Source organism: Pan troglodytes, chromosome 16 (genome assembly GCF_028858775.2).
Source record: "Pan troglodytes isolate AG18354 chromosome 16, NHGRI_mPanTro3-v2.0_pri, whole genome shotgun sequence".
Lineage (NCBI taxonomy): Eukaryota > Metazoa > Chordata > Mammalia > Primates > Hominidae > Pan > Pan troglodytes.
The window spans coordinates 65239942-65258256 of NC_072414.2; the positions used below are offsets into that span (position 1 = coordinate 65239942).

The following is an 18315-nucleotide window of genomic DNA, read 5'->3' on the forward strand; positions in this document are numbered from 1 at the left end:
CTTCCCTTCTCAATGTGGGGATTAAGTGCCCCCTGGTGGAAGTATCAGGTGACAGTTCACTGTGGCTCTGCCCAGGAGTTCCTAGGAGATCACATCGGTAAGAGCTAAAACAGCCTGTCAGGCAATTCCTGGTTTTCAAAACTGCATTATTTTAATTGTAGACCCTTGAGGGTACATTATTCAAATATTATGCTATAATATGCATATGATGTAATAGGTACTTATTGATTTACTGAAGGCAAAAGGAAAAGCAGGAGTGAGATTTCTTTTCCCATTAATTCCTTTGGACAGGTTACATCATATATTACAGTACAGATGTGAATGCAGAGATACATGACTGGGTTATTGAGCCTGTTGTGGGAAACAGACTGACTCACCAGATACAAGAGTTAACTCTTGACACACCATACTACTTCAAAATCCAGGCACGGAACTCAAAGGGCATGGGACCCATGTCTGAAGCTGTCCAATTCAGAACACCTAAAGGTAATGCTCCCCAAGCTGAGGGTTTTGTTGTGTGTCTCTTTAGTGGGGCTATGCTGACACTATCACTTGAGCATATAGAGTCTGTGGATAGTATATGAAGTCTTAATGATGAGCTTGTGAGCCATGATGTGAAGATTTATCCCAGAATGATTCCTCACCTACTCATTGACCACCAAATCAGTGCTCCCTGGGTTACCAGCCTAAACATATCATATAAAAGAGGACACTGGCTCCAGGCTATTTGGGGCAGATGAATTGCAGTGATCTAAAAGTTTTTACCGGTCAGATCAGATGTGATTCTTTTGATTCCCATATAGAGAAAGAGTAGTGTGTTCTTGTGATGGATGGTTCAACTCAGGCAGGCTATTAACCTGAAAGACTTATTTGTGGACGTTACAGAGAAAAAGAGACTAAAAAGGGCCTTTTAAATAAAACCCTAGATAAGAAAATGAAGATAAAGCACTGAACCAAGTAAGCCTAGCCTAATAAAATTTAACTGGGGACTGAATCTAAGGAATTATGGAAGCCCTGTATGAATTTAATTTCTGTTAGTACTAAAGTCAAGTTTCAGTTTGTCTGGAAGTTTGTGGGGGTTTTAATTTTTTTCCTTTAAAAAGTTCTGCCTGTCCCATCTTCAAAGCTTGTGATCCTTGCTCTTGTTTTTTCTTCCCCTGTGCTTGGCCTGTTAGCGGACTCCTCTGATAAAATGCCTAATGATCAAGGTAAATGAGTAGATGGCCTCTCTTTTCTTTCCTTTCTTTTGTGACCTATTATTAGCTTTTGGTTTTTGTTCCTTTTTTTTTTTTTCCTGAAAAATCAGCACCATGTGTTAAAAGCCACACATTTATTGGCCAAAGTAGAGTTGAGTCCATGTTCTGAAAAGCTGGGGAATTTATGTAGAAGCTAACTAGGCTGGCAGAAGAAAACTGAACCAGTAAACTGGTCCTGCAGCTGTAGGAGATTGGTCTTAAGTGTGGATCAGATCATCCTTTGTGCTGAGATATTGAAGTTCTGTGACAACGATAAGCATTTAAGTCATGATTAGACCAATCATACCAATTGTTCATGTTTGCAGCAGTTGTTCATATTTGATCATACCAATTGTTTATATTTGTAGCATCTAGAATTTTATTAGTGTCTTTAAGTGGAAAGTTGTATCACATTCAGTGAATACCCTATTTTCCTCTTCCCACAAAGAATCCACAAATTTACTTTACTACATGTTGTGATTCTGTGTGACTAAATTAATGCTTTGTTTATTCTGTTACCATAAACTTAATTCAGAGCTCTTTTTTCATTTCTCCCCTTAAATATATCTGATCATATTAAAAGAGGATCAAAACTATTTGGAATAGAAACTTAGGCCACGTACGGTGGCTCAGGCCTGTAATCCCAGCACTTTGGGAGGCCAAGGTGGGAGGATCACTTGAGCCCAAGAGTTCAAGACTAGCCTGGGCAACAAAGTGAGACCCCCTCTCTACAAAAAATAGAAAAAAAAAGTTAGCTGGGCATGGTGGTGCGCACCTATAATCCCAGCTACTCTGGAGGCTGAGATGGGAGGATGGTTTGAGCCTGGGAGGTGGAGGCTGCAGTGAGTCGTGATCACACCACTGCACTCCTGCCTAGGTGACAGAGTGAGACCCTGTCTCAAAAAAAAGTAAATAAATAATAATAATAGGGATAATTGAAATGGGGACTTAGCAAACAGGGGCTTCCATGTCACCATTCTTGAAACCATCTGTCAATAGTCTTTACACTGTAACTGCCATGGTGGAGGGATAGCTATATTTTGTGATTTTTATCTCTAGGAAGTCAGCTAATGCTAGTATGTTTTCCATACTGAGAATGAACATTAAAAGTACATTTAATTATTGCTCTCTTGGTTTAAGAGTAGTTGTTAGAATTGCAAGTTATTTGGATCTTGGCTAATGGCAAGGAAGAGTCAGAACTTGAGGTATGAAGTTTTCCAGGACACTTTGGAAATGTGTTTGCATTCAGTGAGTCTTTTGCTGTACATTGGAGAAACTGCAAACATACTTTCTGTTGTGTGAAAGTGCAGGAATATAAAAATACCCATAATATATATATGCACAGAATATAAATGGGCTCATTGTTTTCTCACTTGATTCCATAGCCAGAGTGCAATTCTTAGCTGCATGACACCTCTGGTATTTAAAATTCTTTACTCATTGATATTTTTGGTGCTCAGTTCATCCTTGGAATTTCTTGTTCATAGTTTACATTCAAGAGAAACAATGTTGGGAAATACAGGAATATAAACCATCCAGTTTGTTAGCAATGTGTGTTCTTTGACAATTAGGTACATAATCCAATGCTCTGGATAGTTTGGCTTAAATGTAGCCTAGCTGTCAACTAAGTACACTTAAACCTGAAGAGCCTTGCAGGTGCTAAGCCATCTCCACCAGCTAGACTTTGTCATAGTGAAAAGCATATGAAGAACAACTGGACTCTTAATCTATGGTGTGTGTCACTTGGGAGAAATGATGGCATCAGAAGTAAGGAGATAAAGTAATATGTGTGGACAATGGAAAAAGGGCCAGGGACTGTGAGTAAATTCTAGAATATGCCCTTTTGGATATCCAGGAACTCCTGTTACCTTCTTTTGGTAGGTTTTCAGTTTCTGGAAGCATAGCATTGTTTTAGTCACTGGATTTATTCTGTTAGATGAACTGCATACACAAACTTCAGATTTTAATTTTTTCATTTCATTGAATATATGTATCTCCTGATAATTTATGGAAGTACTTGACATTAGCTCTAATGTTTTGCAGAAACACCTAGTTTATACATTTCTAGTAAGGCTTTATTTGTAGAAATAACTCTCATTTATAAGTGTTTTTTGAAGCTTCATGCTCTCTGCCTCTTTAAAGAGAAGATTATACTCTTTCGTGAAGATTTTTTATGCTTGTAATAGGAGTGGTTAACATTTATGGAACATCTACTATGTGTCAGTATTAAAAATATTTTATGGTATTAAATTTCCATTTAATCCTCACAACAGCTTTGTGAAGTGGATACCATTATTATCCCTGTGTTACAATGAGAAAACTGAGGGCCAAAAAGAATAAATAACTTGCCCAAAGTCAAACAGTTGTATATGATGGAGGTAATATGCAAGTGCAGTCTATTAAACAGTGTGCTATATTAGCCTCATAGTTAACTTCATAAAACAGCTTTTACTTTGCAATTCTTTCAGACCTCTTTTTCAGGAGAAGTATGATATTGCTTTCTGGGTATAAACCTTAGATTGACACCTTTGCTTTATTGGAAAAAGGTCCTCGTATTTGCTTTTCCCAAGCAGCTTTTCCTATAAATGTGAAGAGCAAAATTCAAGGCCAAGTATAAGAATTTTTTAAAAAACTGATATTTGCACTTTCTGAGGCCTCCTTCTGGGGTGGTCCTAGGCCTGAGGTCAGCAGCCTCACTTAGTATGTTCCCTGATGATGGATTAGGAGACAGTGTCTTTTTGAGCAACTAGGAGGAAGACTGTTTTTTTCAGCCTCTGGAATGTTTAGGTGACTGAGCAGGAACTGAGAACCTGATTTGAACTTCCATTTACCTTCCTGCTCCTGCTTAGCTTAGGGTAACTTTATATTCAGAAGGACAACTTTGTAATTTGAGAAAAGAATCTAAACAATACTAACACCTGCTAGGTCAGGTATTAGTATCCACATAGCCAGGTCCCTTGGAAGAGTATAGTTCTTTAATGTAGACATTAACCTAATTAGTCCCCTTGGTTCCTTTTCTAGGAGAAGCTACTTTTGCTGTAAGTCCTCTGAGCAGTCCTTTGGGAACTGTTTCCTAAGCTAGAGAAATAGCACCTGCTGTCCCAGCTTCTAAACAGCAGTGACAGTCAGCTCACAGCCGTGAGACAAGCGTGTCAGTCTTTCAGATGCCTCATTACATAGAAAGCTATACCTTAGTTTGCTTTCCATACATAGACTATAGATTCCCGTGATTTATGTGCTACTTTATTTTCTCATGGACAGAATAGACTAAAAATTGTGTTTTTTGTTTAAAACACTCCCTAGCTATGAAGTGGACTGTCACGCCAAATATGTGGGGTCATTATTGACATGATTTCTTCTCCTTTAGCCTCAGGGTCTGGAGGGAAAGGAAGCCGGCTGCCAGACCTAGGATCCGACTACAAACCTCCAATGAGCGGTAAAGCCTTTCCCATGGCGTTTTTTGCTTACTATGGACATGAAGCACTTTTGCTTAAATTTTTGAAATGTCCTTTATAGCTTGTGTGTGGTGGGTTGTAGCATATTAACCTGTTTTCTTTTATTGCTAGATTTAAGTGTTTGCCAAATTACTCGAAGCCCATGCGTCGTAGGACCCATAAATCAAATTGTTTCCCCAGTTATCCAACTTAAGATTAATTCCTAAACAATTTGTTCATCCTGTTGCCTACTGCCTCTAGAAAAGAGTTAGAGTTTCGCTTTCAAAAATAAACCCTCTAGTGGGATTAGCCACCATCCAAAACAAGCCAAACAAATGCTTTTAGAATCATTAAGTTCTTCCAGTGCTACTACATACTGCAGTGTTTTTAGTTTAGCAATTCTAGAAAATTCTTCCACTCTCCTAGCCATCCTGAGAGCTGGTGCCTTCTAATTTAATGATGACACCCCCGTCTTTACAGAGCTTCACCATATATAAGCTACTTTCACACATGAAGTCACAATTGATTCTTACAACATGGTGAAGCAGGGAGAACAGATACCGTTATTCCCATTTAATACATTCAGAAACTAAGTGGAGAAGTAATGTGCCTGGGGCCACGTGCTAATTGTGGCAGTCCTAGGACCAAAACCCAGGGCTTCTCATTTCTGATTGTGCTTTTCCCACTGTCACATTCAGCCTAAAAAAGCAGTGGGTCCTGTACCAGACATGGGAACCTAGAGTGGAAAGTGTCCACAGAAGTAGTTACTAGGAATGACCCTTAACTGTCTCTTCACATGTGGAAGAGAGAGACATATGAGAGAAACACCTGTCCTCTAGTAACTCATAGTCTAATTGTAGGAATACGATGATGTCTTAATCTCCAGCTATCTATTTAAATCAAAAGTGGAACTGCCCAGACTTTAATGAAATCAGCCTTAAAAGAACCAGACAAACTTAACATCCTTCCAGAAATAATTGTGCTCCAGGTTCTAGGACTCTGTTTATGAGTTTCTTCTTCTCCATGTGTATGTGACATTTATATTGTGTCCACAGTATACTTTTTAAGGCTGTGAGGAAGGTAATTACTCCTTTGTCTTTCTTTCATTTGTGTATTCACTCATGCATGCATGTTTTTTTGTTTTTTTGGTTTTGGTTTTTTTTTTTTTTTTTTTTTTTGAGATGGAGTCTCGCTCTGTCACCCAGGCTGGAGTGCAGTGGCATGATCTCAGTTCACTGCAGCCTCCACCTCCCAGGTTCAAGGGAGTCTCCTGCCTCAGCCTCCCGAGTAGCTGGGATTACAAGCGCCTGCCACCACGCCCAGCTAATTTTTGTGTTTTTAGTAGAGACGGGGTTTCACCATGTTGGCCAGACTAGTCTTGATCTCCTGATCTCAGGTGATCCGCCCACCTCGGCCTCCCAAAGTGCTGGGATTGCAGGCGTGAGCCACCACGCCCAGGGCCCGCGTGCACGTTTTTAAAGATGCAGGCTCTATGTGACAAGCTGTGGGAGCAAGAGGAGTGAGTAACAAACTACCTGATAAAGGGAAAGCTTCCTAGAAGAGGTGCTGTCTAACCCGGATCTTCAAGGATGCTAGAAGATTGCTAAATGTCAAGAAAGGGATTGGACATTCCAGGAAGCAATATCAGCATGTGCAGAGGCATGGCAATATATTAATAAAACAGCCTGCTCTCTCCAGGAGTCACACTGCATAGAGAAAGGGTAGAGATTGAGTTGAAAATGCAGGTTGGAATCAGCCTGTCAAAAACTCAAGTACCAGTGCTAAGAAATATGAGCTTTATCCTACAAATAACATGTGAAATATCTGACACCACTGGTACACTATGACATCCATCTTTTATTATCAACTATTATTACTCTGATAGCAGTGAAGAATAAGTTGGGGGCTAAGAGTATAAAGTCAGGGAAGAGGGGTTAGGGAGCTGTTACAGGCCAGGCGTGGTGGTATGCACGTGTAATCCCAGCTACTCAGAAGGCTGAAGCAGAAGAATCACTTGAACCCGGGAGGCAGAGGTTGCAGTGAGCTGAGGTCACACCACTGCACTCCAGCCTGGGCAGCAGAGTGAGATTCCGTCTCAAAAAAAAGAAAAGGAAGCTGTTATAGTAGTCCAGATGAGGCATAAAGAAATGGCATATATATTGTCCCTGGTAGGACTGTTCTTTGGCAGCTCACTCTTGCTGTATCTTAGAAGAAAGCTTTTGTCCAGCTTATCCGCAAGAGGTCAGATGTGAGTAAATGAGAATTTGTCAGTGAAATGCAGGAAAGAACCACCTCCACCTCTGCCTGCCTCCCATACTTCAGCTCCCCAGCCTCTAATTTGCAATGCCTGCCCTACCAAGTACCCAACCCTGTAGTTCAGCACTGCTATTAATAACAGTGTTATGGAAAGCCCTACTCTAATATGAACAGTATGGTCCATTTTAGTGGCCCCAGTACCATGGTCTTTCCCAAATATAAAAACATTATTTTATTGAAGGTCAGTATGTACAGTTTAAGTTGTCTGTCTGCTTACCTTTTTCTCATAAATGAAAGATAAAAATGATTGAACCAAATGTAGAATAGGCTCTTAATCCCTTCTAAATCAGCCCCAGATTTAGCACTGTACTTAGATGTAGTCTGTAAAATCAAAGAAGCAAAGTTGGAGGGTCAGTTAATCCGGCGTTGTGGAAGGGATTCCCACAATGAGTGTAAGTTTGGATTAGAACATAAATTTGGGCCAGGCACAGTGGCTCATGCCTGTAATCCCAGCACTTTGGGAGGTTGAGGCAGGCAGATCACGAGGTCAGGGGATCGAGACCATCCTGGCAAACACTGTGAAACCCCGTCTCTACTAAAAATACAAAAAAAATTAGCCGGGCATGGTGGCGGGCGCCTGTAGTCCCAGCTACTCGGGAGGCTAAGGCAGGAGAATGGCATGAACCAGAGGGGCGGAGCTTGCAGTAAGCAGAGATTGTGCCACTGTACTCCAGCCTGGACGACAGAGCGAGACTCAAAAAAAAAAAAAAACACATAAATTTATAAGCCAGGTTGTTAGGAGAACCACTTCCGGAGATTTTTTTTCCCCCCTAGACGGAGTCTTGCTCTGTCGCCCAGGCTGGAGTGCATGGCGCAATCTAGGCTCACTGCAAGCTCCGCCTCCCGGGTTCGCGCCATTCTGCTGCCTCAGCCTCCTGAGTAGCTGGGACTACAGGCACCGCCACCATGCCCGGCTAATTTTTTTGTATTTTTTATTAGAGACGAGGTTTCACCATGTTAGCCAGGATGGTCTCGATCTCCTGACCTCGTGATCCACCCGCCTCGGCCTCCCAAAGTGCTGGGATTAACAGGCGTGAACCACTGCGCCAAGCCAAGAGATTTTTTTTTTAAACACACATTCCAGGCCATACTTTGATGGTAGGAACTTCTTCCACAACATCCCACGCTGGCAGGATGCCTCTTAAGTACTTCCAATAACTAAAGATTCATTACTTGGCAAGGCAGCTCATCCCATTATTGTACACCTCTGATTGTTAGAAAATTAAGAGAGAGAGTAGCTAGAAGGAAAGAGATTAGATATCCATGGTGGTTAGACATGTGTGGTGGGATTTGCCACATTTTATAATATGAGCATACATAAATAATGAGTAGGGAAGCAAAGAAACATGTTTCAAGAAATGGAAGACAGTAAGACTTAGAGCTAGATTACAAAGCCTAGAGCTCATCCTTTCAGCAATGGGGAAATAATAATAGGAAAAGGAAAAGAAAATCTGAATTTTCTTCAGGGTCCTAAATGGTCCAGCCTCTGCAGCTTTTCCAGCCTCATCCCTTTTTTCCTCCTCACTTCCTTCCTTCTGACTTGCATCTCTCTGCTTAAACAACACTGGCTGCATTTCTCTTCCTTGAGAAGAGCTTGTTCCTGCCTCAGGGTCCTTTCCCTTGTATGATGGAATCTTTCTTACTCAGATCTGAACTCAAATGCCATCTTCTCAGAGAAGCTTTTTCTAACCATTCAATCTAAATTGGCTACCCAGACACTCTGTATCATATCCCCTCATTTTCTTTTTTTCACACCGTTCTTTATTAACTAATAATTTCATATTTATCGTTTGTCCCATTCCCCCGCCAAACGTTCACATCTTTGTTGTTCACCATTGCACCTTAGTACCTAGAACAATGACTGACACATAGTAACCATTCAGTATTTGTCAAATTAAGGCATACTTCAGACCTACTGTCTCTTGAAGTTGAACAAGAGAATTAACTCTGCGTAGGCTGTGTATTTATAAAAACAGACTTTACTTTTCATGCAATTTTTATAATCTCAGATATCTGCCTGTTGGGGAAAACTTCTGCTTTGTATGAATGAACATTTTTAAATGGTTTTGAAAACCAGAAAACTAAATGATTTATAAGTGGTGCTTTACAAGATGAGTTTATATATCACATGAGACACCAGAGAGGCAAGACTCTTTATCTGTCTAAGTATATCTCAACCTTTGAAAGCTCTTGAATGTTCAGTACAATTTGAGAAGCTTTAATTAAGTACTATCTTTGAGCAGGCTCTGTCCTGAGCACTGTTCATAGGACAGACTCTTAGCTGTCTAGGAGCTCATCATCTAGAGAAGAGAGCCATGTTCACGCGGCACTTTTATATAAGTCAGAGCAATGAGTGTTATCAAGAAGTTCACGTGAGATATTAATGGTTCTGTAGCTTGATAGTATGCATGTTTTAAATTCTCTAACCCTAACACATATACCATTTCTCTCTCTGCAGGCAGTAACAGCCCTCATGGGAGCCCCACCTCTCCTCTGGACAGTAATATGCTGCTGGTCATAATTGTTTCTGTTGGCGTCATCACCATAGTGGTGGTTGTGATTATCGCTGTCTTTTGTACCCGTCGTACCACCTCTCACCAGAAAAAGTAAGAAGCCCCAGATGTACCCCTTAGATTTTTGGCATCTTATCTTTTTCTTCCATGTGACTTCTGTATATGGAGTGGTACACAAAGTTAAGACATAAAAATACATGAAAAGGAATTTAAGATATTTTAAAAGAAAATGGGAAGTGGTTCCTCTTATCAGTCAGTGTCCTGGCAGAAAAGAGGTGGCACATTTAAAAGGATTTCAAAAGAGATAATTTACAAAGTCATAGGTGGGGTTAGGGAAAACTAGGCAGGGATATTCAGAGGCTAGCAGCTATGATAAGACACCATCATCCTTGGGCCTGAAAGGGCAAGAGGAGAGAGCTGTTTTCAGAAATCTGAAGCAGTAGGAGAGGGCTTCCTGACAAAAGCAAAGTGGGTGCTAGAGGCATGCAAGCCATTGCCAGCCTCCTCCCAGCGGACAGTGGCAGGAAAAGAAACACCTCCTACCCTCCAGCCTCTTGCCAGTGTCTACTATTAGCTATACCCAGCTGGAAGCCAGGAAACCCAGCAGGATTGCCAAGTAATAGTTAATTTAGCTCAACCTCTGGGGTCAGAGAGCCAACTAGAGAATAGATGTGGTGAGAAAAGTAGAAAGTGTCTGGCATTGCTGGTCACCCCCTTTGGAGCACCATCTGTACATGCCCACAGTGAACCCGATGCCCAAGAGTCTGTGGACATTCTCACAGGCTGTGTCACAGCACAAATGCCAGCCCAGTTGGAAGAAGACCATAGGCCTGTCATTCTAAATCTAAGTTTAAGAATATTTTTAAAGAATTGCTACCAAGTGTAGAGTTGGGGGTGGGGGTAGGATTGCTTTAATGAACAGGAAAGGATCATTGATAATCAATTTATCAGTTTCTCAGAGCGGCTGAATGGCTGCTAGCCTTGAACTCCTCTGGGATTTTGAGGGTTGTGGCTAATGGTCTAAGTGCAGATAGCAAGGGGGCTCAGTTATGTAGTGCTTGCTAATACCATACACTCCTACACTTGAAAGAATCCTTGATCCTAAATTACATTCAACTCAGATATCTGGTTAGCAAAATAGATAGAAAAAAAAAAAAGGAGATTCCTGAGTTATTCCTAATAGCAGTACCATAATGTGCATAATAAAATGACTTTAGTTGCAATATCTTGAAAGATCATAAGATGGGGGTGTTGCTCCGCTAGAGAAAGAGAAATTCATGTTTATGTGATTATCCATGCAGACTTGATCTGCCCAAGGCAAGAATGCATGTATTTAATAATCATAAATTTGTTCATTTTCACTGTACAGGGCAAGTACAGGCCACCCTGTAACTGCTACTGGTAATGACTTTATGTCATTTTTTGTAGGTTATGTGATATTTTAAATCTCTCTTTCTTTTGCCCAAATGAAATAGCTTTCCGTAGCTTGTACTATATCACTTTTCCAAGAAAAATGGAGCCTTGTTTTATAATCCTTCTGACCACTGCCTCTTATAGCTCTTCCTTTTTTTTTTTTTTTTTTTTTTTGAGACGGTGTCTGTCTCTGTTGCCCAGGCTGGAATGCAGTGGCACATTCTCGGCTCACTGCAACCTCTGCCTCCTGGATTCAAGCGATTCTCCTGCCTCAGGCTCCCAAGTAGCTGGGATTACAGGCACCCACCACCATGCCCGGCTAATTTTTGTATTTTTTAAGTAGAGATGGGGTTTCACCATGTTGGCCAGGCTGGTCTCGAATTCCCGACCTCAAATGATCCACCCGCCTCGGCCTCCCAAAGTGCTGGGATTACAGGCATGAGCCACTGTGCCCGGCCCTGTCTACTTTTAATAGTGGAAAACTATTATTTTTAAAGCCTCAAAGACTACATTTTTTTTTCTACTCTAGAACTTTTCTTCAAGCCTCTTTATTTGGCATTTAATATTTATCTATCTATGAACTTGATTTTATATCAGTTTTAGAAATATTGGGATCTTTATTTTTCTGTTATTGAAATAATTTGAAGACCAAAATGACAGAATTCCTTAGTGCTTTGGAAGACTTCAAATTCAAAGTAAAATTTTTTTTAGACAGGATTTCGGTCTGTCACCCAGGCTGAAGTGCAGTGGAACAATCTCATCTCACTGCAACCTCCACCTCCCGGGTTCAAGTGATTCTCCTGCCTCAGCCTCCCAAGTAGCTGGGATTACAGGCATGTGCCACCATGCCCGGCTAATTTTTGTATTTTTAGTAGAGACAGGGTTTCACCATGTTGGCCAGGCTGGTGTCGAACTCCTGACCTCAAGTGATCTGCCCACCTCAGCCTGCCAAATAAGGTACTCAGTCTTCAGATTGAAAGTAAGAAGATGAGTTGATAATAGGCTCTATTCTCTGTATTGGCACGTCCTACAGATTTGGGTCCCTTTGTTGAAAATCATCATATCAGATCTTCATGGGGTTTTCCACTCCCCCACTTCCCCAGTTATCTGCTTTGCAAGTATTCCATTGACTGTTGAAAAATATAAGCGAGCTTTTCTTACTACTTTTCTTCCTCTGTAATACCTGAGGTTCATTTAGATGGTAGCTGTTTACAGAGTCTTACAACCTCAAAGTTGATAGAGCATTTAGAGAATCTAAACCCTCGTTGGTTCTCAGCACATTCCCCCTTAGCCCCTGACTGGCAACAGGTAAGCTGGGCTTCTCCTTCATGAAGAAGGCAGAAGCTGTCAGATAAGAACAACCTCAGCACACCACCATCAAATCTGACACCTTTCTACACTGGTAATCATCGTTTCCTCCTCCCTCCTAACCCCTGTTTGAAGCCCGTTCTACCCTTTACCCCCTGAATCTCATTGTCTTCCATTTTTCTAAGACCTTTTACCTGCTGTTATTCCTCTCTCCAGCATAGCTGACCTCTTACTCGTTATTGGCCGCCTCTTCAGTATTTAAGTGTGCTCTAACTTCTTCCAGCTTAAGGAATAATTATAATTATAACCCCACCCCCACCCCCACCCCCACCCCCTGTATGGTCCTTTTCACTGGCTGCTTACTAACCTTTCTTCTCCACCACAGAATTCCTTGATTACTTGCTTATACTCTTAATGTCTGTTCACTGCCTACCCATGCATCAGCCCTTTCTAATCTTTATTCTGCCCCTACCGCTTCACCAGAATTGCTTTTGTGGAGGTCACCAGCGACCTCTGTATTGCTAAAGCCAAAGAACATTTTTCAGTTCTCATCTTAGTCTCTCAGCAACATTTCACACAGTCAACCGTTCCTTCCTTCTGGAAACATTTTCTTCTTTTGTATCCATGACAGCATGTTTTGTTTTGTTTTTGTTTTTTTTCATAGGTCCTCCTGTCTACCTAGCCATCAAATACAGACATTCCTCAGGGCCTGGGCCTGGACTTACTCTCTTCTCCTTCTGTGTTCTCCCCAAGTGATCTCATCTGCTCCCATGGCTTCAGCATTCCAGCTACTTTTGTATTTCTGTCTCCAGCCAAGGCCTCCCTCCTCTGAGTATCAGACTTGCACACACAGTTGCCTCTTCTACATTTCCTCTTGAATGTCTCAGAGACATTTCAAATTCAGCATGTCCAGAGCAGAATTCATCATCTTTTCAGGCAAACCCGCTTCTGCTCCTTTATTCCCAATATTAAGTGGCTTAAACCAGAAACCTTAGCATCATCCTGTACTCCTCTTTATTCTTTACTCCCACCTCACCCTACATCCATTTATTTACCAAGACCTGTCATGTCTGCCTCCTGAATAACTTTCAAATCTGCCTCTTGCCTCTACTCCCACTGTCCCATGCCATCAGTTATGGCTGAGATTGCAGTAGCATCCTAGCTGGTCTCCTCTTCTATCCCCAACCCCACAGAGCCATTCTTCACATCACAGCTGGTGTAAAGTTTTAACTCAAAAGTGTTCTCCTTACTCTCTTGCTTAAAACCATTTAATGGTTTCTCATTACTCACAAAGGGAAGTTCACACTCTTAGCATTGCCCTAAAAGCTCTTTATGATCTGGTCCCTGACTACCTTTCTAGTATTATTTCACATCATTCTCTGCAGGGTTCACTATGTCCCCACCACTCAGGATTTCTTAAAATCCTTCTAATATACCACCAGGGCATTGCACTCTGCTTTAGGGTTTTGACATAAGCTGATTTCACCACCTGGAATGCACTTTCTGTTCCCTTTAGGTCTTAGCTTAAATGTCACTTCCTCCTCTAGGTTTTTCCTGTTCAGCTTAAGTCCAACTGTTAAGAAGTTACTCTAACACTTGACATTTCAGTAAGCTCAGAACATTTTAAAATAATAGTTCAACGTCTGTATTCCTCACTTTATCAAAAATTCTGAGGGCACAGCAGTCTAGCACAGGGTCTGGCATATACTGGGTACCCAGTATGTCCTCATTAGGGGTAAGTAAGAGAGTGAATGGAGAAGCTAAAACACAGAGAAGTAGACATTGTTGTCCCCATTCTTGACTCCACCTAGTTGGTAGTCCTAGTTTGGCAGTCTTCGAAGTTGTTCCGGCCAGGTACAGTGTCTCATGCCTGTAATCCCAGCACTTTGGGAGACCAAGGCGGCAGATCACCTGAGTTCAGGAATTCGAGAACAGCCTGGCCAACATGGTGAAACCCTGTCTCTACTAAAAACACAAAAATTAGCTGGGTGTGTTGGTGGACGCCTGTAATCCCAGCTACTCAGGAAGCTGAGACAGGAGAATCTCTTGAACCCAGGAGGCCAGGTTGCAATGAGCTGAGATCTCGCCATTACACTGTAGCCTGGGCGACGAGCAAAACTCCATCTCAAAAAAAAAAAACAAAAAAAGTTTTTGCCTCCCTCCTTTATAAGCCATAGACTTTCCCTCTACTCCATTGTTATGTTTCTACATTGCTCTAATTAGAAACTTGTGGATGAACCTTCTGGTTTAGAGATTATATAATGAAAAATGCTATCTTAATCTTTTAACAGTCAAAAAAAGTAGTCACAAGGCAGGATTCAAACATAAAAACCCTGGTAAGTATCTCTAAATATGTGTGGACAAAATAGAGATACATTTACTCTCCCCAGGAGCAAATTTGTTGTTGTTGTTGTTGTTGGGGGCAGGAGGTATGTTTTTAGTTTTTGCTTTTTTTGCTTGAAACATCTCTCAGAAAGGAAGTTTTAATCACTCAAGCCTTTTGACAAATACGTTCAAATGAGTTACTTTTTAAAAGCTCCTCTGAACTTCGTGCCTAGGAAACGAGCTGCCTGCAAATCAGTGAATGGCTCTCATAAGTACAAAGGGAATTCCAAAGATGTGAAACCTCCAGATCTCTGGATCCATCATGAGAGACTGGAGCTGAAACCCATTGATAAGTCTCCAGACCCAAACCCCATCATGACTGATACTCCAATTCCTCGCAACTCTCAAGATATCACACCAGTTGACAACTCCATGGACAGCAATATCCATCAAAGGCGAAATTCATACAGAGGTACCATTTTAAGTGCAGGTTTTTTCTCAAATGTTAGGAAACTATTTTCATTTAAATCTTTTTTTTTTTCCCTGAGTTTGCCTTCATTTGGCAATTCCTATATGAGATCAGATTTAGAGAAATGTGTATGATAAGATTTGGGAACATATGATGAAGAATACCTAGCTTCTTATGGGAGAGAGATTCTGTAGCCATACGAGACAATCTTGCATATCTTTTAGGTCTCTCATCAGGCTTCAGCAGCGTGATATTCAAGGATTTGAGGCTAGCTAGGCCATGTCTGTGCATTTCATTCTGTGTCTTCAGCTGGCTTCCAGCTTGCATTGTGGTATTCAGAACATTCTTGGTCTGGAGGCTCTTACAGACACCCTGTGAAGCATGGTGGGCAGCATTGTGACATCCACATTGATTCAGCAGGAACTCTTGTAATGCTCTAATGATCATTTTCCTCTTTATTTCACTTCTTACAGAAATGTCTTGTCCCCATTATGCTGTTTGTGAATTCTGAATCCCCTACTAGAAATGTTTCACTGTTGAGGCTGCTCAGTGGCGTAGGGCACATGCTGGTAACTAACCTCCACATTTAACATCTAGGGCATGAGTCAGAGGACAGCATGTCTACACTGGCTGGAAGGCGAGGAATGAGACCAAAAATGATGATGCCCTTTGACTCCCAGCCACCCCAGCGTAAGTAGAAGCATCTCTTTTCCTCAGTGCTACCAATCTGTTCAGTCATGTGGGGGAACAACTATGAATGATCTTTTTGACTTCACTTGATTCTAACACAAAGATAATCTACCAAAGCTTTGACACCTTGAAGGAGGAAGTACCAAACACTTGCCATATTTTGCAACAAACATTATTCTTGAGGCTAGCGTCGTTATGTTTATGGTAAATAAGCTGAAAAGCCAATGTCTCCAGATTCCCAGAAGTAGGAGAGTAACTAGTCTCCCTAAAAGTGCATCATATCTCTATGGGAGAGATGGGAAAGCTTCCCTCCTCCAGACTAGAGCTAAGGACGGTCTGATGTTACAAGTTTTCATTATGCTGCCTGACACCAGTGCTGATGAGCACCTGTGAAATTTATTTTTTTAATTAATAGATTTGAAGGCCAAGCAAGATGGCCCACACCTATAATCCTAGTGTTTTGGGAGACCAAGGTGGGAGCATTGCTGGAGGCCAGGAGTTCTAGACCAGCCTGGGCAATGTAGTGGGACCCCATCTCTACCAAAAAAAAAAAAAATTAAAAATTAGCCATGACAAAAATTAGCCAGGTATGGTGGTACATGTCTATAATCCCAGCTACTCAGGTGGCTGAGGCATGAGAATCGCTTGAACCTGGGAAGCAGAGGTTGCAGTGAGCCAAAATCGTGCTGTTGCACTCCAGCCTGGGTGACAGAGTGAGACTCTGTCTCAAAAAAAATAAAAAAAATAAAGCCAGGCATCGTGGCACACAACCTGTAGTCCCAGCTACCCAAGAGGCTGAGGCTACCCAGGAGGCTGAGATGGAAGGATTACTTGAACCCAGCGTTTAAGGTTGCATTGAGCTATGATTTTGCACCATTGCACTCCAGCTTGGGCAACAGAGCCAAGAGCCAGTCTCTAAATTAATTAATTAAAATAATACAATTTAAAAATAAAATTAGTAGACTTTATATTTTAGAATAGCTTTAGGTTTTACTGTATGGAATTTTTTTTTTTTTTTTTTTTTTTTTGAGACAGAGTCAGAGTCTTGCTGTGTCGCCAAGGCTGGAGTCCAGTGTCACGATCTCAGCTCACTGCAGCCTCCACCTCCCGGGTTCAAGCAATTCTCCTGCCTCGGCCTCCCAAGCAGCTGGGATTACAGGTGCTCACCACCACACCTGGCTAGTTTTTTGTAGACACGGGGTTTCACCATATTGGCCAGGCTGGTCTCAAACTCCTGACCTCAGATGATCCACCCAACTCGGCCTCCCAAAGTGCTGGGATTACAAGCCTGAGCCACCACGCCCGCCCAGCCGGAATTTTTTAAACAACATTTTTCATTCTTGATTCATGCCTCACTTTGATAAGCATAAAGGTTTCTGAGCCTCTTTTAATAATAGTTGAAATTCAAAATAAATATCATGATTAAACCAGAAAGCAGTGGGACAAACCGATTCTTTCAAACTACTGTGTCCTCTCTCGTCACTGTTTTCAAGGAAGTGAAGCCTTTCAGACTAGCTAGCACAGTGGGGCTTGCAGTTGAGGGAATTCTCAGCCATCTGTCAACAAACGATGAGATTTAATAGCCATGAATATCATACATGCAACGAGGTACACCGTGACATCGTGCACTTGGAAAAGTTCCTCAAATCCCCAACCTCTTGGTGGAAGCTTCAAGCACGTGGGTGTCTGCACACACATTCCCTCTCCCACAAACACTGTACACAAACATGTAAGATACTGGATTACAAAAACCATCTTTGAAAGAGTAATACCCTATTTGTTAATAGGTAATTTCAGCTCAAAGTAGCTTATGCTTGTGGTCCTTGATGGAAAGAAAAGCCTGGACTTGGAAATGCAGGGGAAAACCATGGTTTCCCTCTTACAAGAGGTGCCCTGGATGGGGTTCCCAGCTTTAAAGATACAAATGCCCAAGAAGAGTAAATTAATCCATCCCAGTTGCTTCTGATTGATCAAGAAGATGCTAGCACTATACTGCTTATTTGTTTGTTTTGTATAAGACTTGAGTTCCTACCTGAACTGGCTTATTTTGAAAACTTGTAAACTTTTACTATCTTTATTTCTAGATGTATTACTTTTAAATATGTTAAGTAAAAAAGATATGTTGTCCAGTTGATATCATTCTTCTTTTTTTGATGTTGGGGAAGGAGTTTGCACCAATATACAATATTATTTAATTTGTGCCTTAACAGTTGGGTGGGTAAGTGGAATCTTTTAAAAACCTGCAACCATAAGATCCACTTGTGGTCTTTAGGTTTTCAGATACTGTTTTTAAAACCCGCATGGCTACAGTTCTGTTTCACAAGCTGGTATCCCCTGAGCTCTGGGCCCTGGAATGCTGCAGGAGCCATATACCCACCACCCACCTTCCCTGGTCTTAAATGACTGAGCAGTGCCAGGAAGGGTTTGCTGGTGCTGGGACATGGCTCCATCCAGGGCCATGCACCGAAGCAACAAGTTCAGAGTCAGCTAACAGCTGCTGATTTCCTACTATATCCTAGGCAGGCACATTCACACTGCTTTATTTATTTTTTTTATTTACTTACCTAGAAAGACTGGAAATGCCTTATAAAGGGGAAAAAGTCAATTTTGTT

At 41.5% G+C, this 18315-nt stretch overlaps 1 protein-coding gene across 20 annotated transcripts in view; it reads left to right on the top strand.

The window, feature by feature from the left end:
- NEO1 (neogenin 1) overlaps positions 1 to 18315 on the top strand; it is a 252978-nt gene that overhangs the window by 221263 nt on the left and 13400 nt on the right. For 10 of the 20 annotated variants that reach the window (XM_016927160.3, XM_063795256.1, XM_016927163.4 and 7 more), the window contains 6 exons: positions 292 to 486; positions 1176 to 1208; positions 4603 to 4671; positions 9444 to 9591; positions 14778 to 15016; positions 15611 to 15703. In XM_016927160.3, the coding sequence (XP_016782649.1) occupies positions 292 to 486; positions 1176 to 1208; positions 4603 to 4671; positions 9444 to 9591; positions 14778 to 15016; positions 15611 to 15703 (777 nt within the window). The remainder of the gene's footprint in view (positions 1 to 291; positions 487 to 1175; positions 1209 to 4602; positions 4672 to 9443; positions 9592 to 14777; positions 15017 to 15610; positions 15704 to 18315) is intronic. The other 10 variants (XM_063795258.1, XM_054667795.2, XM_054667799.2 and 7 more) reach the window with 1 other exon arrangement.